The sequence below is a fragment of the Malania oleifera genome, chromosome 1 (assembly GCF_029873635.1).
Source record: "Malania oleifera isolate guangnan ecotype guangnan chromosome 1, ASM2987363v1, whole genome shotgun sequence".
Classification (NCBI taxonomy): domain Eukaryota; kingdom Viridiplantae; phylum Streptophyta; class Magnoliopsida; order Santalales; family Ximeniaceae; genus Malania; species Malania oleifera.
In genome coordinates, this window is record NC_080417.1 from 52,092,570 (window position 1) to 52,114,026 (window position 21,457).

A 21,457-nucleotide genomic window follows, 5' to 3' on the forward strand; every position below is an offset into this window, starting at 1 on the left:
AGTTGTTTAAAAGACTAGATTTTTGCAAAAGTATTTTTGCACACAAAATCTAGGTTTAGGTATCTTGCAACAACAATGCAAGAACCACAACCCTCAAAGTCTTCCCACACAAGATTTATCAAATGAAATCCGTGGAAGAACTTTAGGCTATACTTTCAAATAAAATCAATCAAATTTTACACCAAAAGAGAGTATGAGCTAGAGAGATTACGCACTATAGCCTTATAGAAATACTCACAATGCTTAGAGAAATCAAGATTGAAGAGTATGTGAGTGTTTACAAGAAGTATTTGGCTAATATAGGATTTTAAGAGTTGAGAGAGTTTTGCCTTAATCAAGTTTTGCTAATCCTTGCTAATAATGATAAATGAATGGGTATATATAGGCAAGGAGGTATTTTTGACCGTTGGGGACCTATTGGGCATTATTAAGAAAGTTTTAAATCATTTAAAATAATTAACTCTGTTTAAAATATGTTTAACCGCGGTAAAAATCAGGGCAACTCAAGAGGTCCGGTCGACCAGAAATGTCTTGGTCGACCAGGACTCAAGTGATACGGTCGACCAGGGGTATTTTGAACTGAGTGGTTGGTCGACTAGGGCAAGGCGATTTTCCAAATTTTCGAGGTTCGGTTGACTAGGTCATTTTGAACTGGCTGGCTCGGTTGACCAGACCACTAGGAATTCTCTCGAGGACTCTCCGGTCAACTAGGTAATTGGAGTACAAAAGTGATCGGTCGACTGGGAGGTCAAAATGTTGACTCCGAGGTGGTTCGGTCAACCGGGGTCAAATGAACTGTAAGGGCTCGGTCGATCAGGGACTTTTGAACTACAGGTTTCGGTCGACCAGTTGGTCAAACTTTTGACCCAGGGTGTCTCGGTCAACCAGGCCAAAATGAACTGGCTTGGCTAGTCGACCGAAAGTGTATCGTGTGTGCATTTCGATCCCATATTGAAGCAAACAAGTCCTATTCAAGTGCCTAACAAATATATGTGAAAGTGTGAGTGTCCGAGGGGCCCTTAGGGTCCAATTTGAAGACACCGAAAAAGTCCGGTGTTCCCTAAGGTCCATCTATGGTCTTGAGCTTATCGATCCTACCATGCAGGTAAGGCATTAATTATTATAGACCATGTTCTCCTAATTACTATTACAGACCCAAATAAATGATTAAATTACAATACAACATAAATAGGGTCTTCGGGTCTTCACTTCATGTGTCGTGTGCGTGCACCATAGGATACGTTCGATCGGTCCTACACACAAACTCATCAAACCATTAAATACTAGAGTATCCCATAGGGTCAACACCTGGCTTATGGAAAAGCCCACGAATTATTCCAAAATTACACCCATGGTGTTCCCAGCTTAACACCTTGAAATTTACATTTTCCTCAAACAAAACTTCAGTATAAACACATATAATATCTTTCCTCAGCCCAAAAATACCAAATACGCTAATAAATATTAAAACAACTAACTTACCCAAAGTTTGGGATGGTTCCCAAGTTAGCAAAACCAACGATTTACTCCTGTAGATATGAAGAGAAACTTCCCAAGAGTAGCGTGGCGGCTTCAGATTGTCGAATCGACGTGAAATGAGGCCGGAATCAAAGAGAGAAGGTGAGAGAGTCGTAGGAGAGAGAGAGAGAGAGAGAGAGAGAGAGAGAGAGAGAGAGAGAGAGAGAGAGAGAGAGAGAGAGAGAAAGTTTTCTTGAAATTTTAACGCTGAAAATCCGAAGTTGATATATTTATAGAATTCAGACTTGTCGACAAGAAATATCACCTCGTCGACAAGCCCTTGAAGATAGCTCGTCAACGAATAGTTACTCCTCGTCAACGAGTTTCAGACTCTGAAAAATAGTCTCTTGGTAAGTTCTCATCGACGAGGCACGAATTCCCGTCGACGAGCTGAAGGCCCTGCTCGTCGACGAGCACTTCTTCACTCGTCGACGAGACCCTGCTGAAATCCCTTTTAAAATTCCTTATCTCTCATTTCTTTTATTATTTAATTACTATATTTCTTCTTGTTTCTACAGGCCCATTTATTAATTGATATATTTTACCATATCAAATGGGGAAAAAAAAAATGTTTGAAGTGATATCCTACAAACATAATCCTAGAAAGTTAAGCATTAATATAGAAAAAATTAAACCACTGGAATAAATATTTTTAGGTTACACATACATTTTAAATTTAAGTTAGAATTAAGTTCAAAAATTAAAAATTAAAAACCGAATACATAAAAATATAAACTTTCCTAGCATCTCTCTCTTCTGTAAATTAAAAAATGTTGATATATATATTTTTTCTCAACTGGAGTATCATTCTTGAATTACAAGAGCTCTCATTTGTAAACAAAATCAAAATTGAAGGCTAATCCATTCTGTTAGTACTTGCATTTAGTATTGGCCCAAATGGCAACCCAAGGAGGGTAAATTGGATTTAATAAAAATTAAAGTGTTTGATACAAAATTAAAATCAAATTAAAAAAAACAAACAATATACAATTTTTGAAATAATTAAATTAAGGTAGAGTAAGGATAAAGAAAAGCAAACTCTTTTTACTCTCTTAAGGCCAACCACCTTGAGGTTCCCCTATTTCCTGTATTTTTCGAAGATCAAAGAAACCAATTACAATCCCTTGTTTTATACAAAAATAAGACAATCAATTACACTCTTAGTTTTAATGAAGGCAAGAAAATCAAATACAAGAAAGTTTATGAATCAAATTTCCTCACAATGAATGATTTATAGATTGAAACTCAAAATTAAGATTGAAACTCAAAATTAACTCTCAAAAAATATTTAAAAGATGACACAAGAGTTTTGATATTTCACTCCAAAGTGAATAATTTAAGGCACAAGAGATTAAGAAAGAATAAAAAGTATGGACACTTAGAAATTCAATATAGATATGCTTTCTAATGTTCCTTGAACTTTAGAGGGCATATATAGAGATATTAGAGTAAAACTATTCGTCTTTCACCCGTTATGCAAGTTTTCTAACTAGGTCAATCCTTTGTTTACTTGTTCGTTAGAGAGAAAAATTAGACTATTGTAAGCAAAACTAGGTAACCTAGTTGACCACCTTTAGGAGCCCATCAATAGCCTCTACCTTTTGCCTATATCGATTGATCGCCCCACATGGAGCAGTCAACCACCCTAGGCTGCAAAGTTTGCCTTTACCTTTTTACAAGCAAGTTTTTTTTATTCTATTTTATATTTTTATCATTGCATCATATAATGACATATTTATTTATTAATATATTTCAATGAAGTTAAAATTTAAGTTTTGAGAGGTGACATTTTTATTATCGATAAAATTAATATTATATATTTTGTCACTTTTAAGACTATAAAAAATTTTCTTTTGCCTTTTTAAAAATGCTTCTATGAAACAAGATTGGATTAAATTTTAAAAAGTTAAAAGCTCGGGTTAAAATTGAGTTTTGTATCTTATCGTTTCTATTTAACATAAAAATAATATTCTAGAAATGGTTTAACGTAATGTAAATGAAGAAAACAAATTTGTGTTAACTAAAGTTAGAGCAACAAAATTACGGGAAAATATAAAAGGACTACATATATAGAGTACGAGCACGCGCCATAGGTGCGCGTGAGTTGCATTTTCAGAAATAGGACATGCGATGGCAGACGACAGCAATTGTCTCTGCATATTCAAAGCAGCTCGTCGCAAATTCCTAACCTTCTTCTTCTGATCCCATTCCCACATCCCTTCCACCCCACCTACTCTCTCTCTCTCCGCCGATTACTACTCCAATTGCAGAGCAGCTCAAAAGCGAGATCGTTTTGATGGGTAGGGGGCTGTAAACTAATTCCATCTCACTTCAATCTCCGTTTCCATTGATTAGCTTTTCAATATTTTCTCATTTTGATTTATCTGATTATGTTTTTCAGCTTGCATTCGTAACCCGTTTGAGAGCATACTGAAGACTCTTGAAAAGCCTGGTGGCGGTGAATTTGGCAAGTACTACAGCTTACCTGCTCTCGATGATCCAAGAATCGGTCTGTCTCTTTATCTCAATTATGTATCTGATTTTTTCGGCTTTTAGAATCGATTTTTTGAAGAATTATAGATTGTGCCGTTGATGTGTGTGTAATGTGTTGCAGACAGGCTTCCTTACTCGATAAGAATACTTCTCGAATCAGCGATTCGTAACTGCGATGAGTTTCAAGTTACGAGCAAGGATGTTGAGAAAATTATTGATTGGAAGAACACTTCACCCAGGCAGGTTGAAATTCCATTTAAGCCTGCTAGAGTGCTTCTTCAGGTACTTAACTGTTAATATTCAATTTGTGCATTTCTAGCCCTTTTTTGAGTCAATGATACCATGAGTCCCTGAAATTTCTCTGAAATATACTTGGCTCCTTGATGTTTTAAAGCACAGTTCATTATAATTTCAAGGACTTATTTACACATTTTTCTAATTGCTGCCTCTATATTTGGATGTTATTATAATGTTGTTTTATGGCGTTTTTAGGATTTTACTGGTGTTCCTGCTGTTGTTGATCTTGCCTGCATGCGTGATGCTATGAACCAGCTTGGTGGTGATTCTAATAAAATTAACCCATTGGTAAGAGCCCTGTCTGAGTGCGCATATGTGTGTAAGCATGCGAGTATGGATTCAAATTGGCATTTTTTTGAGTTCTGCTCATTTTTATAGCTGGGGTTCAGCTTTCCTATACAAATGTTAGAAAACTGGAAAACAAGTTGCATTTTTCTAACTATTTGGGAAAAATGGAATTGAAAAATGAAAATTATTTTCCATAACTGTATAGGCCCTTTATAGTTTTGGAGCATGATTAATTTCTATGATATGGATCTGTGCTGACTGTTCGCTGTGGAATGATAGTAAAGGATTCATAAGGCTAAAATTGGCCAGTGGGACTTGTGGCTTGGCTGTTGTTAATTGATTTTAGAACATGGAAAGACGGTCCACCACATGATTATCCACATCTGGTTACCTATACATTATCTTTTCATTTTTGCTGTTAAATTTCATGTATGCAGGTTCCTGTTGACCTTGTTATTGATCACTCAGTCCAAGTTGATGTAGCAAGGTCAGAAAATGCAGTGCAGGCAAATATGGAACTTGAGTTCCGACGGAATAAAGAAAGATTCAGTTTTCTCAAATGGGGATCAAATGCATTCCATAACATGCTTGTTGTTCCTCCAGGATCTGGGATAGTCCATCAGGTAAAAAGCATTTTGGATTGTGATCATATTCTGATTTGATAAGTTTATAAGTCAGTGTCAGAATATGTTAGTATGCTTTCCAGCTATCTTAAGATTTGGAGATCCATTATAATTTTATCCCTTTCCTGAAACTACAATGTACCTCTGAGAAGTGAACTGAGTTTTGAAATGTTGGCTTCCAGGTGAATCTGGAATACCTTGCCAGAGTCGTATTCAATACAGATGGCATCCTTTATCCTGATAGCGTTGTCGGAACAGATTCCCACACAACTATGATAGATGGCCTAGGTGTTGCTGGCTGGGGAGTTGGGGGGATAGAGGCAGAAGCTGCAATGCTTGGCCAGGTAAAATAATTTGCTAGATAATGTTCTTTCGACTTGTCATAACTAGAGAATAATATGGCATTATAAAAATGTCTCTGAGTAATATTTTTCCTCAACCATTCTGATGAGATATTTATTGATCCTTCATTGCTTCCACTAAATTGCTGTGAAAAAGTGTAATTTTTTACCCAGATGAAAATCTTTTTTGTTAGCATGTGAGCATTTTGGGTTTGCTGTTATTATGTGTGTTATTTTAATCTCTTGTCAATAAATAACTGTTCCTTATCTTTTTCTTTGCATACAGCCAATGAGCATGGTTTTGCCCGGTGTAGTTGGGTTTAAATTATTGGGAAAATTGAGAGATGGCGTGACAGCTACTGATTTGGTTTTAACAGTGACTCAAATGCTTAGGAAGCATGGGGTTGTTGGCAAGTTTGTCGAGTTTTATGGTAATGGATTGATAAAAGAATGTAATAATAATATTTTTGGCATTCACCACTTCATCTCACATTATATGTTTGTTCTTACAATTATATGCAGGGGAAGGCATGAGCGAATTAGCACTTGCTGATCGTGCCACAATTGCCAACATGTCTCCTGAGTATGGAGCAACTATGGGCTTCTTTCCTGTCGATCATGTCGCACTGCAATATCTGAAGCTGACTGGGAGAAGTGATGAAACAGTAAAGTCATCAATCCAATATCCATTCCACTTAGTTTGACTAGTTTTCGTAAATTGACTCAAATCTATTTGTAGGTTTCTTTAATAGAGTCCTATTTGCGGGCAAACAGGATGTTTGTGGACTACCGTGAGGTACAGACATGCTGCTTCTGCTGCTTTATTATCCATTTTCTTATTCCCATACAATAAGTTAGTGGTATTTTTCTCTGAATTTTGTTCCCTGAGCTCAGCCCCAGATCGAGAGAGTGTACTCTTCCTCTCTAGAGTTGAATCTTGAGGATGTTGAACCATGCATCTCTGGGCCAAAGAGGTCTCTCTCTCTCTCTCTCTCTATGTGTGTGTGTGTGTGTGTATATATATATTATGTTCATACTGGCAGCATTTTCAATTTTTCATCACCACACCTTATGTATTATATATGTTGCAGGCCACATGATCGAGTTCCTTTGAAAGAAATGAAAGTGGACTGGCATGCATGCCTAGACAATAAAGTTGGATTTAAGGTGAGAAGATTTTTTTCAAACAAAAAACAGAACTTAATTGTCCAGTAATCATGCTGTAGGCCAATGATGACAAATGACAATCAAAAGAACAATATTATGTTGATCTACTTGTGCAATGTCGCTATTTTTGGATTTTCTCTCAAGTCTGCAGGAAGGGTAGAAAATGGATTTTTCTCGAGTCTGAATATTATCTACAGAGGACTTTCTTTTGTGGCCGGAAATAAAGACTGGTAAAATCCCATCTGAACAATGGGGTGAAGCTGCAGTAATTTAACTGTCTTTTACAATCTTGAAACATGATAAATTTCTTCCACGTGTATTGGCCTCTGTTAATTACTTTATTTTTGTTTTGCATCACCTCATGAGTGATGGCCTATTGCTATTTAACTCTGAGCCCTAGCATTTGATGCTTATGTTTTATTGTATGGAGCATAGTTGTTCCTCTTCTATGCATGACTGATGGAAGCATATTGTCTATTTAACTTTGCACTCTAGAATTTAATGCATATGTTCTTCTCTATGGACCCTTTCCCATTCTATCCAGTTGCTCACATAGTTGTTCCTCTTCTATGCATGACTGATGGAAGCATATTGTCTATTTAACTTTGCACTCTAGAATTTAATGCATATGTTCTTCTCTATGGACCGTTTCCCATTCTATCCAGTTGCTCTTTTTTCCCCCATGATAAGTTTGTCGATATATGTTAATGCAGGGATTTGCTGTGCCAAAGGAATCTCAAAATAAGGTTGTAGAGTTTACCTTCCATGGCTCTCCTGCACAACTAAGACATGGGGATGTTGTCATAGCAGCCATCACTAGTTGCACAAATACCTCAAACCCTAGTGTAATGCTTGGAGCTGCTTTGGTTGCCAAGAAAGCATGTGAATTAGGATTGGAGGTTTGATGTTTATTTTGATCATTGTGTCCTTTATGGTGCATTTATTTGAGATATTAATTTCTCATATACAAAAAATAGGATATATAAAAATGTTACAATAAAATAGGCTATGAGGCACAAGTTTATTCTTTTGGTAAGAAATTGGGTTTGTATCCATTTCATTGTTCTGTTTTGTACCAGTGAATTATTGAGCATAAAAGATTCTCAAAACACTGTTGAAAAACACCTCAGATTTACAGAATTTGCAATTTTTTATCCCCAAAAATTTTAAAATAATCCGTATGAGATAATAGCATGTACTTGCACTTTCATGGGCTATGATGTCACATTTGTAGAGTAAACTACAATTAAACTTTTACTTTAGAAAGGCTTGTTTTTTCTCTTCTCCCTTTTCATTAAGAGCCTGTTTGGATCAAGGATTTTGTTTTGAAAAGGAAACTAAAAGAAAAAAAGGAAACTCATTTCCATTACATTTTCTATATATTAAATGCTATTAAAATGGAATTTTATTCTAATATGATTAAAAATTAAGTAAAATCAAATGTTAGTAATGCAGAAAATTAAATTTTGTTCATTTATTTGGTGTTCTTTTATTTTCTTTCTCACTTTCCATGAATAACCAAGCATGAGATAGTGGATTTGTTTGAATTTTCCTTTCCTTTCCCTATTGTTTTCCAAGTTTAAAATGAGGCCTAAAGCTTTGTAGCTTAGATTGTAATCTTTGAGAGTAATCTTTTTAGCTGATTCTTTACGTGAAATGTTTGTCATGGGATACTGTGATGTATTTTTTAGAGGTTTCAATTTATCTTCCAGGTGAAGCCATGGATTAAGACAAGTCTTGCTCCAGGTTCTGGGGTTGTAACAAAGTATTTGGAGAAAAGGTACTCTTTTAGGAATTTACAGTATTATGTTTTCCAATATGCACCGAGAGTTTGTGCTGCATGTATATTATTTATTTTGATAATATGTGTATTTAGTTAGAAGTTATCTCTGCAGTGGCTTACAGAAGTATTTGAATCATCTGGGTTTTCATATTGTTGGGTATGGATGCACCACTTGCATCGGGAATTCTGGAGATATTGATGAAGCAGTGGCCTCAGCTGTCACCGAAAATGGTGAATTTATTTACATTAGCAGAACTTGTTTTGTTTCTTTACTTGTCATCAATTTCTTTTGGTGAACAAGGTCTGAGTTTTTATTCGACTTGCAGACATAGTGGCTGCAGCTGTATTGTCTGGAAATAGGAATTTTGAGGGCCGTGTACATCCTTTAACAAGGGCTAATTATCTTGCTTCTCCACCGCTTGTGGTTGCCTATGCTCTTGCTGGCACGGTATGTAAGCTATCAGTGCTCACAAATTTGAAGTCAACAGATTGTATATGCATATGACATATTTATACCTGTCCATATGAGCATACGTGTTGAGAAATTATTTCCTTAAGCATTTCATTTTTTTCGCTGCATTTTGCTTCTATCTGTCTCACTATTAAGGCATCTCGCAGGTTGACATTGATTTTGAAACAGAACCCTTGGGGCTGGGAAAGGATGGAAAGAAGATATTTTTCAGGGATATTTGGCCATCCAGTGAAGAAGTTGCATATGTGAGATCCCTTTCTCTCGAAGCACTTGTTAACAGTTTTTTTTGGAATAATGAATGAATGAAAGACACTGTTTTCGCTCTTGCATGGTTTTCAGGTTGTGCAATCAAGCGTTCTTCCAGATATGTTCAAGGCTACATATGAAGCGATCACAAAAGGAAATCCAATGTGGAATCAGTTGTCAGTACCTTCCAGCACACTCTATGTTTGGGACCCGACGTCAACTTACATACATGAGCCACCCTATTTTAAAAATATGACCATGTCCCCTCCAGGCCCGCATGGAGTGAATGATGCCTACTGCTTGCTCAACTTTGGAGACAGTATTACAACCGATCACATCTCTCCAGCTGGCAGCATCCACAAAGATAGTCCTGCAGCCAAATACCTAATGGAGCATGGGGTAGATAGAAGAGACTTCAACTCTTATGGAAGTCGTCGTGGTAACAATGAGGTTATGGCAAGAGGTACATTTGCTAATATCCGTATTGTGAACAAACTATTGAAAGGAGAAGTTGGGCCTAAAACAATTCACATTCCCACTGGAGAGAAGCTCTCTGTGTTTGATGCTGCCATGGTAATGTCTTCTCCACGCCCTTTTATATTCTCTTTTGACTAGGGTAGCTTTATTATTACCCAGCCATTTTTAGTTGCCTATTGCAAGGACAATTCCTTTACTGCAAATTACGATGACAGGAACTGGGGAATTCACACTCCGCGCTTTTGGTTTTATCACACCTCTTGTGAGCTGGAGAATTCTATTATAAACGTTTTATTGAGTTGTATAATTCTAGTCGTTAGTTCCATATATTTTTGTATATTTTGTTGATTTTGTGCTTTTATCTGAGATTTAGGTTGTGTTTGGTTCATGAAATACATTAGGCTAGGAATAGAATGGTCATTGCATAGAGATATATTAATGAAATAAAATATGTTGTCATACTCATCGCAGAACAAATGACAATGCATTCTATTCCATTCTACAAAACAAATGTAACTTTAATTTCTATTTTTTAAAATATTTTTTTCTCTTGAATGAATTATGTTCTCAGTTCCATAGTTGTTAGAATCTTATGATTTGCGATTTGATTCATACAATTCAAATCACTTCTACACCAAATCAATTCAAATCTTGCTAACGAATCTAAAAACAATTGAATCATTGCCGAATCGATTGATTCACCTCGTAAATCTAACTATTTGATCTGAATCTATCGATTCACACGATTCTAGACTTGTCATATCCTGACAAGACCGACTAGTTTGAAACCCCCTGAAACACAGTGCTGGAAGAAAAATGAGACTCAAGCAAGAAAATGAGAATACTTCTTCTTATTCCACACGTGAATACAATGCTATACATGCTGTATTTATAACCAAATAAAAAGAAAGATCAAGAAGAAAAACAGAAGAAGAAAGAAAAGAAGAAACAGAAAGATAAACAGAAAAACAGAATATAGCAAACTAACTAAAAAACTAACTAAGGTTCTGTAATAGTCCCCCTCAAGATGATGTGTAGATATTCTGCACATTCATCTTGGATAAAAGTACTTCAAAATTCTTAGAGCCTAAAGGCTTGGTCATCAAATCTGCAACCTGATAAGCAGAAGGAACATGTAGAGTGGTAATAAGATCTTTTTGTAATTTCTCACGAACCAAATGGCAATCAATTTCAATATGTTTCGTACGTTCATGATAGACTGGATTGGCTGCTATATGAAGAGCTGCTTGGTTATCACAGAATAAAAGAGCTGGTTGATGTTGGTGATGCAAGTCAGCAAGTAAAGCTTTGATCCAGATGATTTCGCAGACTGTAAATGCCATGGATCTATGTTCAGCCTCTGCGGAAGATCGTGAGATCGTGTGTTGCTCCTTAGATTTCCAAGATACAAGAGAATCCCCAATAAAAATGCAATAGCCACTTATTGACCTTCGAGTATCAAGACAACTTGCCCAGTATGAATTTGAAAAAGCTTTAATATGAACCTTTGATGAAGAAGGAAAAAATAAACCTTGTCCAGGAGCTGATTTAAGATATCTCAAAATTCTCATAGCAGCTTGTAAATGGGGCAATCGAGGGTTATCTAGAAATTGACTAAGATGATTAACAGCAAAAGTAATGTCAGGTCTGGTGTGAGTCAAATACAATAATCTGCCAATGAGTCTTCTATAAGCAGAAACATCATCTATTAATTCACCATCATCTTTAGATAACTTTGTATGAGTATCCATAGGAAATAGAACTAGTTTAGCAACAAGTAAACCAGACTCTGAAATGAGTTCCAAGCAATATTTTCTTTGAGATAAAGAAATACCCTTATGTGATATAGCTATTTCCAAACCAAGAAAAAACTTTAACGGCCCCAAATCCTTCAACTTGAACTCAGCACTCAGAGAACTTTTAACCTTCTTAAGAGCAGCTGTATCACTACCAGCAAGTAGGATATCATGAACATAAAGCAACAAGACAACAAAAGAACCTCCTTCTTGCTTGGTAAACAAAGAATAATCAGCCTTTGATTGTGAGAAACCCATTGTAAACAACATAGAAGTGAATTTGGAGTTCCATTGTCTTGAAGCTTGCTTCAAGCCATATAAAGATCTTTGCAATTTACATACCCTTTTGTCCCCCTTACTGAGATAACCTGGAGGAGGCTTCATAAAAACTTCCTCATCTAATTCCCCATATAGGAATGCATTGTTAACATCTAGATGAAAGATATGCCAATTATATATTGCAGCAAGTGATAAAACACATCTCACAGTGACCATCTTTGCAACAGGTGAGAAAGTCTCAAAATAATCTAAGCCTTCCATTTGAGTATAACCTTTGGCAACAAGTCGTGCCTTGTGTCTCTCTATTGAACCATCAGAGTTATATTTAGTTTTATATACCCACTTACAACCTATAGGAGTTTTATTAGGTGGCAGTGTAGTAAGAACCCAAGTGTTATTCATTTCTAAAGCAGATAATTCTGCAGACATAGCAGCTTTCCAATGAGCATGTTGAACAGCTTGGTGATAAAATGAAGGTTCAAAATCAGAAGAAATAGCAATAGAAAAAACTCTATGTGAGTCAGATAATTTAGAGTAAGAAAGGACATCAGATATACTATGTTTATTACCTGAAACAGGAGTAGGATCCCTGGTAGAGGATTGAGAAGTAGAAGTAGCTAGGTTGCAATGATAGGATTGCAGATAACCAGGCATTCTGTGCTGTCGAGTTGATTTTCTCAAAGGTGGAAATTGATTTTCATCATGTAAAGGTAAATCTATATTAAGTGGAACAACTGGAACAGGAGGAGAAATTACTGAATGCAATGGTTCAGGATGAGTTATATTCTCACTATAATCTGAAACTGGTTTTGGAAGAACTAAAGAACTTTCTGAAGTGATATTTGACTGAGAAGAAATGTCATGTCCAAAAAACTTATTGAAACCATATACAAAAGGAAATATTGATTCATGAAAAATGACATCTCTAGAAACAAAGAATGTTTGTTGTTCCAAATCATAAAGTTTGTAGCCCTTTATGCCAAATGGGTATCCTATAAACATACATCTTCTTGCCCTTGGAGAAAATTTTGATCTGTTTTTGGTAAGTGTTGATGCATAACATAAGCAACCAAAAACTTTTAAATGATTATATGCTGGAACTGAGTTGTATAAAATTTCATGTGGAGATTTGTTATTCAAAATGAAAGATGGAATTCTATTAATAAGATAAGTTGCAGTAAGTACACATTCTCCCCAGAAAATTAAAGGTATGTTTGATTGAAATTTTAATGCTCTTGCTACATTTAATATATGTTGATGTTTTCTCTCAACTATAGAATTTTGTTGAGGGGTTTCTACACATGATACTTGATGCAAAATTCCTTTTGATTTAAAAAAATTTGTCATTTTGAATTCTAAACCATTGTTAGATCTTACACATCTAATTTTTATCTGAAATTGTGTTTCAACTTGATTGTAAAAAGCAATAAAATATGTTGAACTTCAGATTTTGTTTTCATTAAGTAGATCCAAGTAAATCTAGAATGATCATCTACTAAGGTAAGAAAATATCTAGAACCATTATGAGTTGGAACAGAAAAAGGCCCCCATATATCAGCATGCACAAGATTGAAAGAAAAACTTTAATTATATGAATGAATCTCAAAAGGAAGCCTTTTCTGTTTGGCTAGAGGACAAACTGTACAATGATCAACAAGTTTGTTTGAAAAACTAATATCTGATACATTTCTTGAAAGAAAAAACAATCGAGACATAGAAGGATGTCCTAATCTACTATGCCAGATTTTAGAATTTGTGACAGAATTCACAATCTTTGATTTTGGTGAAAACTCAACAGCATGAACACTTGATTACTGTAATATGTATAACCCAGCAGATTTCCTAGCAATCCCAATCATCTTCCATGGGGTAAATTCCTGAATAAAACAAACATCAGGTAAGAAAATAACAGTGCATTTCTGAGATGAAACAAGCTTGCTAACCGAAAGCAAGTTATAAGAGAAAGATAGTACACAAAGTACATCTTTGAGGATTAAATTTTCAGATAATTTGACTGTACCAAGATGAGTGACTTGTACAGTATTTCCATTTGGAAGTATAACATTGGTATTTAAAGATTTTGTTATGGAAGTAAAAAAATTAATGGAATGAACAATGTGATCTGTAGCACCAGTGTCTACAATCCAATGATTCTGAGATATTGATAAACAACTTGAAGAAAAACTTGAAAGAACCATACCTTGAGTGTTGTTTTGTGAAGGAATATTAGAAACAACATTGGCTGCTTGATGATGGATGGTTTCATTAGATTGTGAGTGGATTAAGACTAACAATTTCTGACAATCCTCTTGAGAGAAAGGCAACTTATTATGAGATTCAAAGGTTGTATCAATAGATTGGCTTGTGACTTGATTAATTGATGGAGACTTTCCTTTCTGCCGAGAAGTAAATTTAAATCCTGGAGGATAGCCATGTATCTTGTAACACTTATCAACCGTATGATTGTTCAATCCACAATGAGTGCAAAATAATTTGGCTCTCCTTTGCTGCTGATTTCCAGGAACAAATCTGTAACCTGATGAATTTGCTTCTTGCATTTTACTCATGAAAGCAACACTGTCAATTACTCCAGTTTTGCTGATTTCTCTTTGTTTCTCTTCTTGAACCATTAAGGAAAAAACTTTGTCTATTCCTGGTAAAGGTTCCATCATCAAAATCTGGCCTCTAACATGAGAAAAAACTTCATTCAATCCCATCAAGAACTGAATAACATGTTGTTTATCTTGATATTTCATAAACTCCGAATAGCATCACAAGTACAGGTTCTTAAAACACCACAAGAACAAGTGGGAATTTGATTATAATCAGCCAATTCATCCCATAAAGACTTGAATTTTGTATAGTAATCTCTTACCAACATATCTTCTTGAGTTAGTATTGATAAATCTTTCTGAAGTTGGAAAATTCTTGGCCCATTTCCCTGTGTAAATCTGTTCTTGAGATCTTGCCACATATCTTTGGCTGTTCTGGAGCAAATGATGCTGGCTCCAATTTCTCTTGACACTGAGCTGATGATCCAAGAAGACACCATATTATTGCATCTTTCCCATAAAGCTATCGAAGCATCTGCTGTTGATGGTTGAGTTATTGTACCATTCACAAACCCAATTTTATTCTTTGCCTTCAAAGCCATCATCATGGATCTGCTCCATGTATGATAATTCTCCCCAGTGAGGACATTTGAAACTAGCATTGTACCTGGAGAATCACCACTCTGCAAGTGGTACGGATTTTCTTCAATTGTATTATTCATTGAAATAGAAGAAGTGGACATGGCAGTGGCTCTTTTCAGTTTTTTTGCTCTGATACCATGAAACAGAGTGCTGGAAGAAAAAGGAGACTCAAGCAAGAAAATGAGAATACTTCTTCTTATTCCACACGTGAATACAATGCTATACATGCTGTATTTATAACCAGATAAAAAGAAAGATCAAGAAGAAAAACAGAAGAAGAAAGAAAAGAAGAAACAGAAAGATAAACAGAAAAACAGAATATAATGAACTAACTAAAAAACTAAGGTTCTGTAATACCCCCAAAACAACATTTCTTTCTTTTTTTATTGCTTTTATATTTACGCAATTACCTTCCATTCCTTGGCTGTCAGTTCTGTACTAAAAAAGAGAAGCAAATAGAATTTTAGGTCTTATGTTGTCTTCATAAAATCATTCTTCACTCTAGGAGTATTGTGTTCTGCCATTGAGAAGAAGCAGCAGAGCACTTACATGTTATGGCTGTACTCTTGTTTCTTTGTGTTGTTAAGATTCAATAGTCGGTTTTTAGCGGTTTGTTCAATTATTATCACTTTTAGGTTAATTGTTTTTTTTTTTCTTTTTTTTCTCAGAAAGAATATGCATGAAATATTATTATGTTTTTAGTTGTTGACGAACACCAAAAATTCAACTTTTTATTATATTTTTCTTAATTCCTTCCCTTAAACAACATAAAGTTCATTTTCTAACTAGTTCTTGTACTTCTCATTTGTTAAGGGAAAGCATACACATGAAATATGGTTTTTTTATTGTCAAAATTTAAATGCATTTTCCTATTTTGCTTGTGGCTTGTATATCAATATATGCATGTCATTTAGAATTTATTTTGGAAATTTGAATTGAATTTTATGGTTTGATTCGATTCTCGGTTCCAAATTCCAAAAAGTGGAATTCTGGTTCACGATTCGAATCTTAATTTGACAACTATGCTCAGTTCATAGATAAGCATCTCAATTCTCATATGAAATTGCGGTGAACTTTTTTTTTTTTTTTTAAACCTCATATTTTCTTGGGCTTTTTTATATGAACAGAGATACAAGAATGATGGACATGATACCATAATCTTAGCTGGGGCCGAGTATGGGAGTGGAAGTTCTCGCGACTGGGCTGCGAAGGGCCCAATGCTACTGGTACATCTTTAACAATTTCATACACAATTATATTTCTGTTATTGTAAAGCTTTTTGCCTTCCCATTTATGTTATAAATTTTTACTGGACTCAGGGTGTCAAAGCAGTCATAGCAAAAAGCTTTGAGCGGATTCACCGCAGTAATCTGGTTGGCATGGGTATCATTCCCTTGTGTTTCAAGCCTGGTGAGGATGTCGAGACTCTTGGTTTGACCGGCCATGAGCGCTACAGCATTGACCTTCCAAGCCATGTGCATGAGATAAGACCTGGTCAAGATGTCACAGTTGTCACGGATAATGGGCGATCCTTTACCTGTACCATAAGATTTGATACAGAGGTAATAAGAATAACCCCGCTTAACTATTCTTCCTGAACTAGACATTTGGTCCAGAGAATCACATGTTTGAGAAATTAAATTAACAAAAATGTAAACAAATGAGAATGTTGTGTAAATATTGGTAGATTTAAAGGGAATCTCAGATGCCCCATTATATATGGTTTTCAAGCTGAATTAAGCATCGGCATCGATGATTTTTCAAATCACATTTTCAGAAATCTTCAAAGATCCTCTAGGTCAAACAATAAGTTAACTCTAATTTTTGCATCTTATGTGGATAAAGCAACCCCTGCTTACTCTTGTACCCAAGCTTGATTGGCTTGTATCTCATGGAAGCATAGGATTCCGAATTCTGTCTTCCATTTTGCCTTCTAAGTTATAGAGCCTTTGGGTGCAGGTGGAGCTGGCTTATTTCGATCATGGAGGCATTCTGCAATATGCCATTAGGAGTTTGATCAATGCAAGACATTAAATCTGCAACGAAAGGTGAGATTCACAGTTCTATTTCAACGTTAATCATATGCCTTCTTAAGTATCATATGATTTTGGGGCAATGCAGGATATTATTTTAGCATTTGGAAACCTGCCAGCGTTTTCTTCTCTGGACTAGCCAAGAAACATGTGGGAAATTTGTTTCATTGATTTACTTGGAGGTGTTGACAAGAAGCTCAACCTGTTTAGTCTCAATAAGTAGTGACGTGACTGTACCCATTACCATTTAACATATCTTAAATGGTCAACAGAAGAAGTAATTTTTCTGTATGGTTTACTGTCATAGTTCAAATTATAAGAGAACTCAATGCTCTTAATGCTATTGCTTCCCTTTTTATTTTTATTTTTATTTTTGTTTGTGTTGGTGGTGTATGACAGACTGTACTATTTATTAAATAAGGGAATCTGAGATGTCAATTTGCATTTTTCCCTTCATTTTTATTAAAGTGCGTTCTATAAAATTAGAATAAAATTGCCAATCAACTAGTAAATAGTAAATTAATATTTCTTTAAAAAAAATTAGTGCAAAGTCTACAACTCTTCCATTCACTACATATATATATATATATATGATTCTTATTATTGTCCCTAATGATTTGTTTGATACATCAAAATTGGATGGAAAAAAAAAAAAAAAATGGTCTTCCTTAACTTACATATTCAATTCATTAAGTAATTTTTATAATATTCTTAATATGTCCTCATAATTTCATTATAGTCTAATTTACTAAAATTTAGTTAGTATTCAAAACCTATTATTTGCTTGCTGTGCAAAATTAATACGATTAGTTTATTAAATATTCATTATATAGTTTTTTATTGGTAAAATTTAAAGCACCTAAGATTTTCAAGCATGGCATTTCAATCATTGAGTTTTTTATTTTTAAGTTTATTATCAGTCAATAGTTAGTCAATTTTTAAAATGATAAAATTTATTGATAAAGTTAATCTTTTGTCCTTTCATTATTATGATTAATGGAAATTTAAGTCTAATAATAAATTCTCACTAAAATATTACAAAAAATTTACTCTTTAGTATCTTGCATATTCTTGGGATTTAAAAGACATATTTATACTGCTAAATAAGTATATAGCTTAGGTTAATTAATATGAAATTGCAAGTATAAATAAAAGAAATAATGAAATTAAATTAAGAGATCATTACAGAAGAATGAGTAGTATAAATCAAATAAATTTGAAATATTTAAAATATGTTGTAAATTGGTTAGACTTTAGATTTTGTATTATTGTCCTATATGTGTGCAAAAGACAATTGCCTATTATTTTCTCAGAGCAATTTTATATTATATTTATATATATCTTTTTTTTTTTTTTCTTATAATAATTTTTTAATATTTCATCTTAACAAGCCATTTCTTATCATAATTACCTTTTTTGTTTTAAAAAAAAATATGATTGGAATATGCTATTTGTTAAAAAGTAACACTTTTAAATATCTATATATATATATATATATATATATATATATATATATATATATAGTAAATATTTATCACTGTACCCAAACTTTAATTTATCATGGTAATATATTTTTCTGTAAAGATGTGTTTTTTTAATCTTAATATTGTTTTATTTTTGGCCAGTGGTGACAATGGATTTTAGTTGATGGATTTATATGATTGATAATGAAACACAAGCATTTAGACAACTTCACCTACTAAAAAATATCATACGGAATAATAAATTTTTTGAAGGATAAATTATTTTATGAGTAATATTTTTTAAACATATATATTTTTAAAAGGACGAGTTATTTTAAAAGTAATATATTTTAATGTTTTAGCGAATACTCTTTATTACACTTGAATCTTAATTTATTAAGAAAAAATATATTTTTTAATTAAATAAAAAAATAAAAAAATATTTATTAATGATGGAAAACATTTTACTATAAGAAAGAATAAAACATAATATATGAAATGTAATTTCAATAACATAAGAAGTACTAATGTAAAGAAGGTTAAACTTGATAGTTAAGAGATTAATAGCATACTAGATTTATATAGTTGAATCAATTATGCAAGCAAAATGAGAAATTGAAGAAGATGTAATACATAAAATTAAAATAGGTTATGTAAAATAGAGGAATGTGTCAGATATGTTGTGTGATCATAAAATACCCTTAAAATTAAAAGAAAAGTTTTATAATATGGCTATAAAGTCAGTTGTGCTTATGGTTCAAAATGTTAGGTAACTAAAGAAATAACTTGTACAAAAAGTAAAAGTTATTGAAATGTGAATATGAAGATGAATAAGTGGTATAACATTAAAAGATAAAGTAAGAAACAAATATATGCATAATAATTTAGATATAGCATTGGGCAAAGAAAAGATAAGGAAAGCGCGGCTTAGATGGTTTAGATATTTGAAACACAAGCCTACTAGAGCACCTATGAGGAGGAGTGAGTTAGTTATTATTTATGACATGAAAGGGGTAGAGATAAGCCTAAAATAACTTAGAATATAGTAGAAAGAATTTAATAACCCTTAATCTAGTTAAGGAAAATACTCTTGTTGAATTGGCGGAAAATGATTCTTGTACCTAACCCCACCTAATGTGACTTAAGGTTTATTGTTCTTATTGTATGGGAACCATTTTAAAAATTGACTAATGATCAACTAACGAAAGTTGCTTTTGTCAAGATATTATAATATCAGGGAGTAATTTGATAGTTGTCAAGGTGTAATGTTATATTCATATTCCAAAAAACTTAAAAAGTATATTTAAATTTGGGAAAATGACATGTTGTCAAAACTTGTCCAGGAAAATTTTGATCAATCATGACTTTGATTGCTTGCTAAGAATGAAAAAAAAAAAAAGACTCGGAGGACTCGGGGTGTAATTCAAGGGATCACTTCAATGCCTAAGTCAGGGAATTTAGAAAGATTATATAATTGCAATAGTTGAGGAGTAAGAATGAGATGAGATACCTTACCTTCTTTAGGGGGTCCTTTTTATAGAAATTCCCGGATACCTCCCTATTAATTTCCCTACTAATGGATTACAAGGGTTACATTTCAGATATGTTACTGGGGAGTAAAAATTAGTGTGCTAACCCTTTTCCTTAATTAATGGACATTACCTCCTTTCCATTGATCCCTTAATGGCTTTTCATTTTTTCTTTTTACGTAAGTTAATACTGAGTTTAATTTCGGGGTCTCTTTTAGGCTATTTTAGTTGTCCCATCTACTCTGGAGTCTTAGAGTTATTTTTTTTGGGTTCGAGAGTATATTGCATTTACTATAAACATTTTTACTATCACAAGATTTGGATTAAGTTATTAGATGGGCATCTTTGAGCCTCATGGGCCGTGTTTATCAGATTGGTCAATATTTTACCAAGGAGTAGCCATTTCTTGTTGCCTTAGGAGTTGTGCTCATCAAATGGACATTTTTGGGTCTCATAAGCTCATTATATGGATCAATTTTTTTGTCGAGCAGTGTTCTCTTGTTATCTCCTAAGCGATACTCATTATATGGATATTTTTGAGTTTCATGACCAATGCTTATCAGATAGGCTAATTTTTTACTGAGTAGTTGCCGTCTATTGTTGTTTCATAACCGATGTTCGTCATATAAGCATTTTTGGACCTCATGAGCGCTGCTTATCAAATGGGCGAATTTTTTACCAAACATGTAACGACCCAAAAAATTATAATGATTAAATAATTAGGAAAATAATAAATGGGATAGATAGATAAAGAATAAGGAAAAAGGGGGAATTTTGAAAGGAGAATAGCAGACCTCGTCGACGAATTTCTTGTCTTCGTTGACGAGTGTTCTTCTAGAGATTGTCAACAAAGTGCAGCTCCTCGTTGATGAAGAGATCCCGAGTGAGTGAATTTTAGACTTTAAGTTTCGTCGAAGAACGCATCCTTTCGTCGATGAAGTCCTTTTTGTGACTTGTCGACGAATCCTGTCTTTTCGTCGATGAAGCCATGTGGCAACATTGAGTATAAAAGATCCAAGGAAGCTTCTTGGCGAAGAAAATTTATTTTTCCTCTATTTTTCTCTCTCTAAAATGCCTCTTTGCCTTCTTTCTTCAAATCCGGCCTTGATCCAACCTGAATTGACAAACGGAGACCTGTTACGGTGTTCTAGGGAAGATTCTCTACATATCTAGCGGAGCAGATTTCTAAACTGGGCTATTTGAAAAACACTCCAAAGTTGAGGTAAGGGTTAAGATTCTTAATTTTTGGGTTTTAAATGTTTATTTGAGGTTTATAGGTTGAAAAAATGTAGAAATAGTAAGTTATTTGGGGTTTATCTAATTAAACTAGAGTTTTTGATTCGTGGTTTGGGTGAACGCCGCAAGTGTCATTTGGGGTTCCTATTGGCATAGTTCAAGAACACAGGTAAGGGAAAATATATATTAAACCAGGTTTTATGAATTAAACGGATAAATTGA

The 21,457-nt window shown here is 34.0% G+C and overlaps 1 protein-coding gene across 2 annotated transcripts; it reads left to right on the forward strand.

The window, feature by feature from the left end:
- Positions 1–3,617: 3,617 nt before the first annotated feature.
- On the forward strand, positions 3,618–17,451 carry LOC131147796 (aconitate hydratase 1). 2 transcript variants are annotated; one of them, XM_058097385.1, is made up of 21 exons: positions 3,618–3,818; positions 3,920–4,027; positions 4,133–4,293; positions 4,504–4,596; positions 5,034–5,219; positions 5,402–5,563; positions 5,847–5,991; positions 6,083–6,225; positions 6,300–6,356; positions 6,455–6,534; positions 6,652–6,727; positions 7,441–7,626; positions 8,440–8,507; positions 8,623–8,741; positions 8,837–8,958; positions 9,129–9,227; positions 9,322–9,801; positions 16,102–16,200; positions 16,294–16,536; positions 16,934–17,022; positions 17,096–17,451. In XM_058097385.1, the coding sequence occupies exons 1-20, from the start codon at positions 3,815–3,817 to the stop codon at positions 17,006–17,008; spliced, it is 2,706 nt and encodes a 901-aa protein (XP_057953368.1). In that variant the 5' UTR covers positions 3,618–3,814; the 3' UTR covers positions 17,009–17,022; positions 17,096–17,451. The 2 variants fall into 2 exon arrangements, with proteins under 2 accessions (XP_057953368.1, XP_057953359.1); XM_058097376.1 differs by having other exon boundaries at positions 3,666–3,818; positions 17,109–17,451.
- The last annotated feature ends 4,006 nt before the right edge of the window (positions 17,452–21,457 follow it).

Bases quoted from the DNA above. Each gene is read 5' to 3' on its own strand.
- LOC131147796 (XM_058097385.1), top strand. The intron at 6,728-7,440 runs GTGAGAAGATTT...ATGTTAATGCAG, and splicing joins ACAATAAAGTTGGATTTAAG to GGATTTGCTGTGCCAAAGGA. The intron at 8,959-9,128 runs GTATGTAAGCTA...GGCATCTCGCAG, and splicing joins CCTATGCTCTTGCTGGCACG to GTTGACATTGATTTTGAAAC.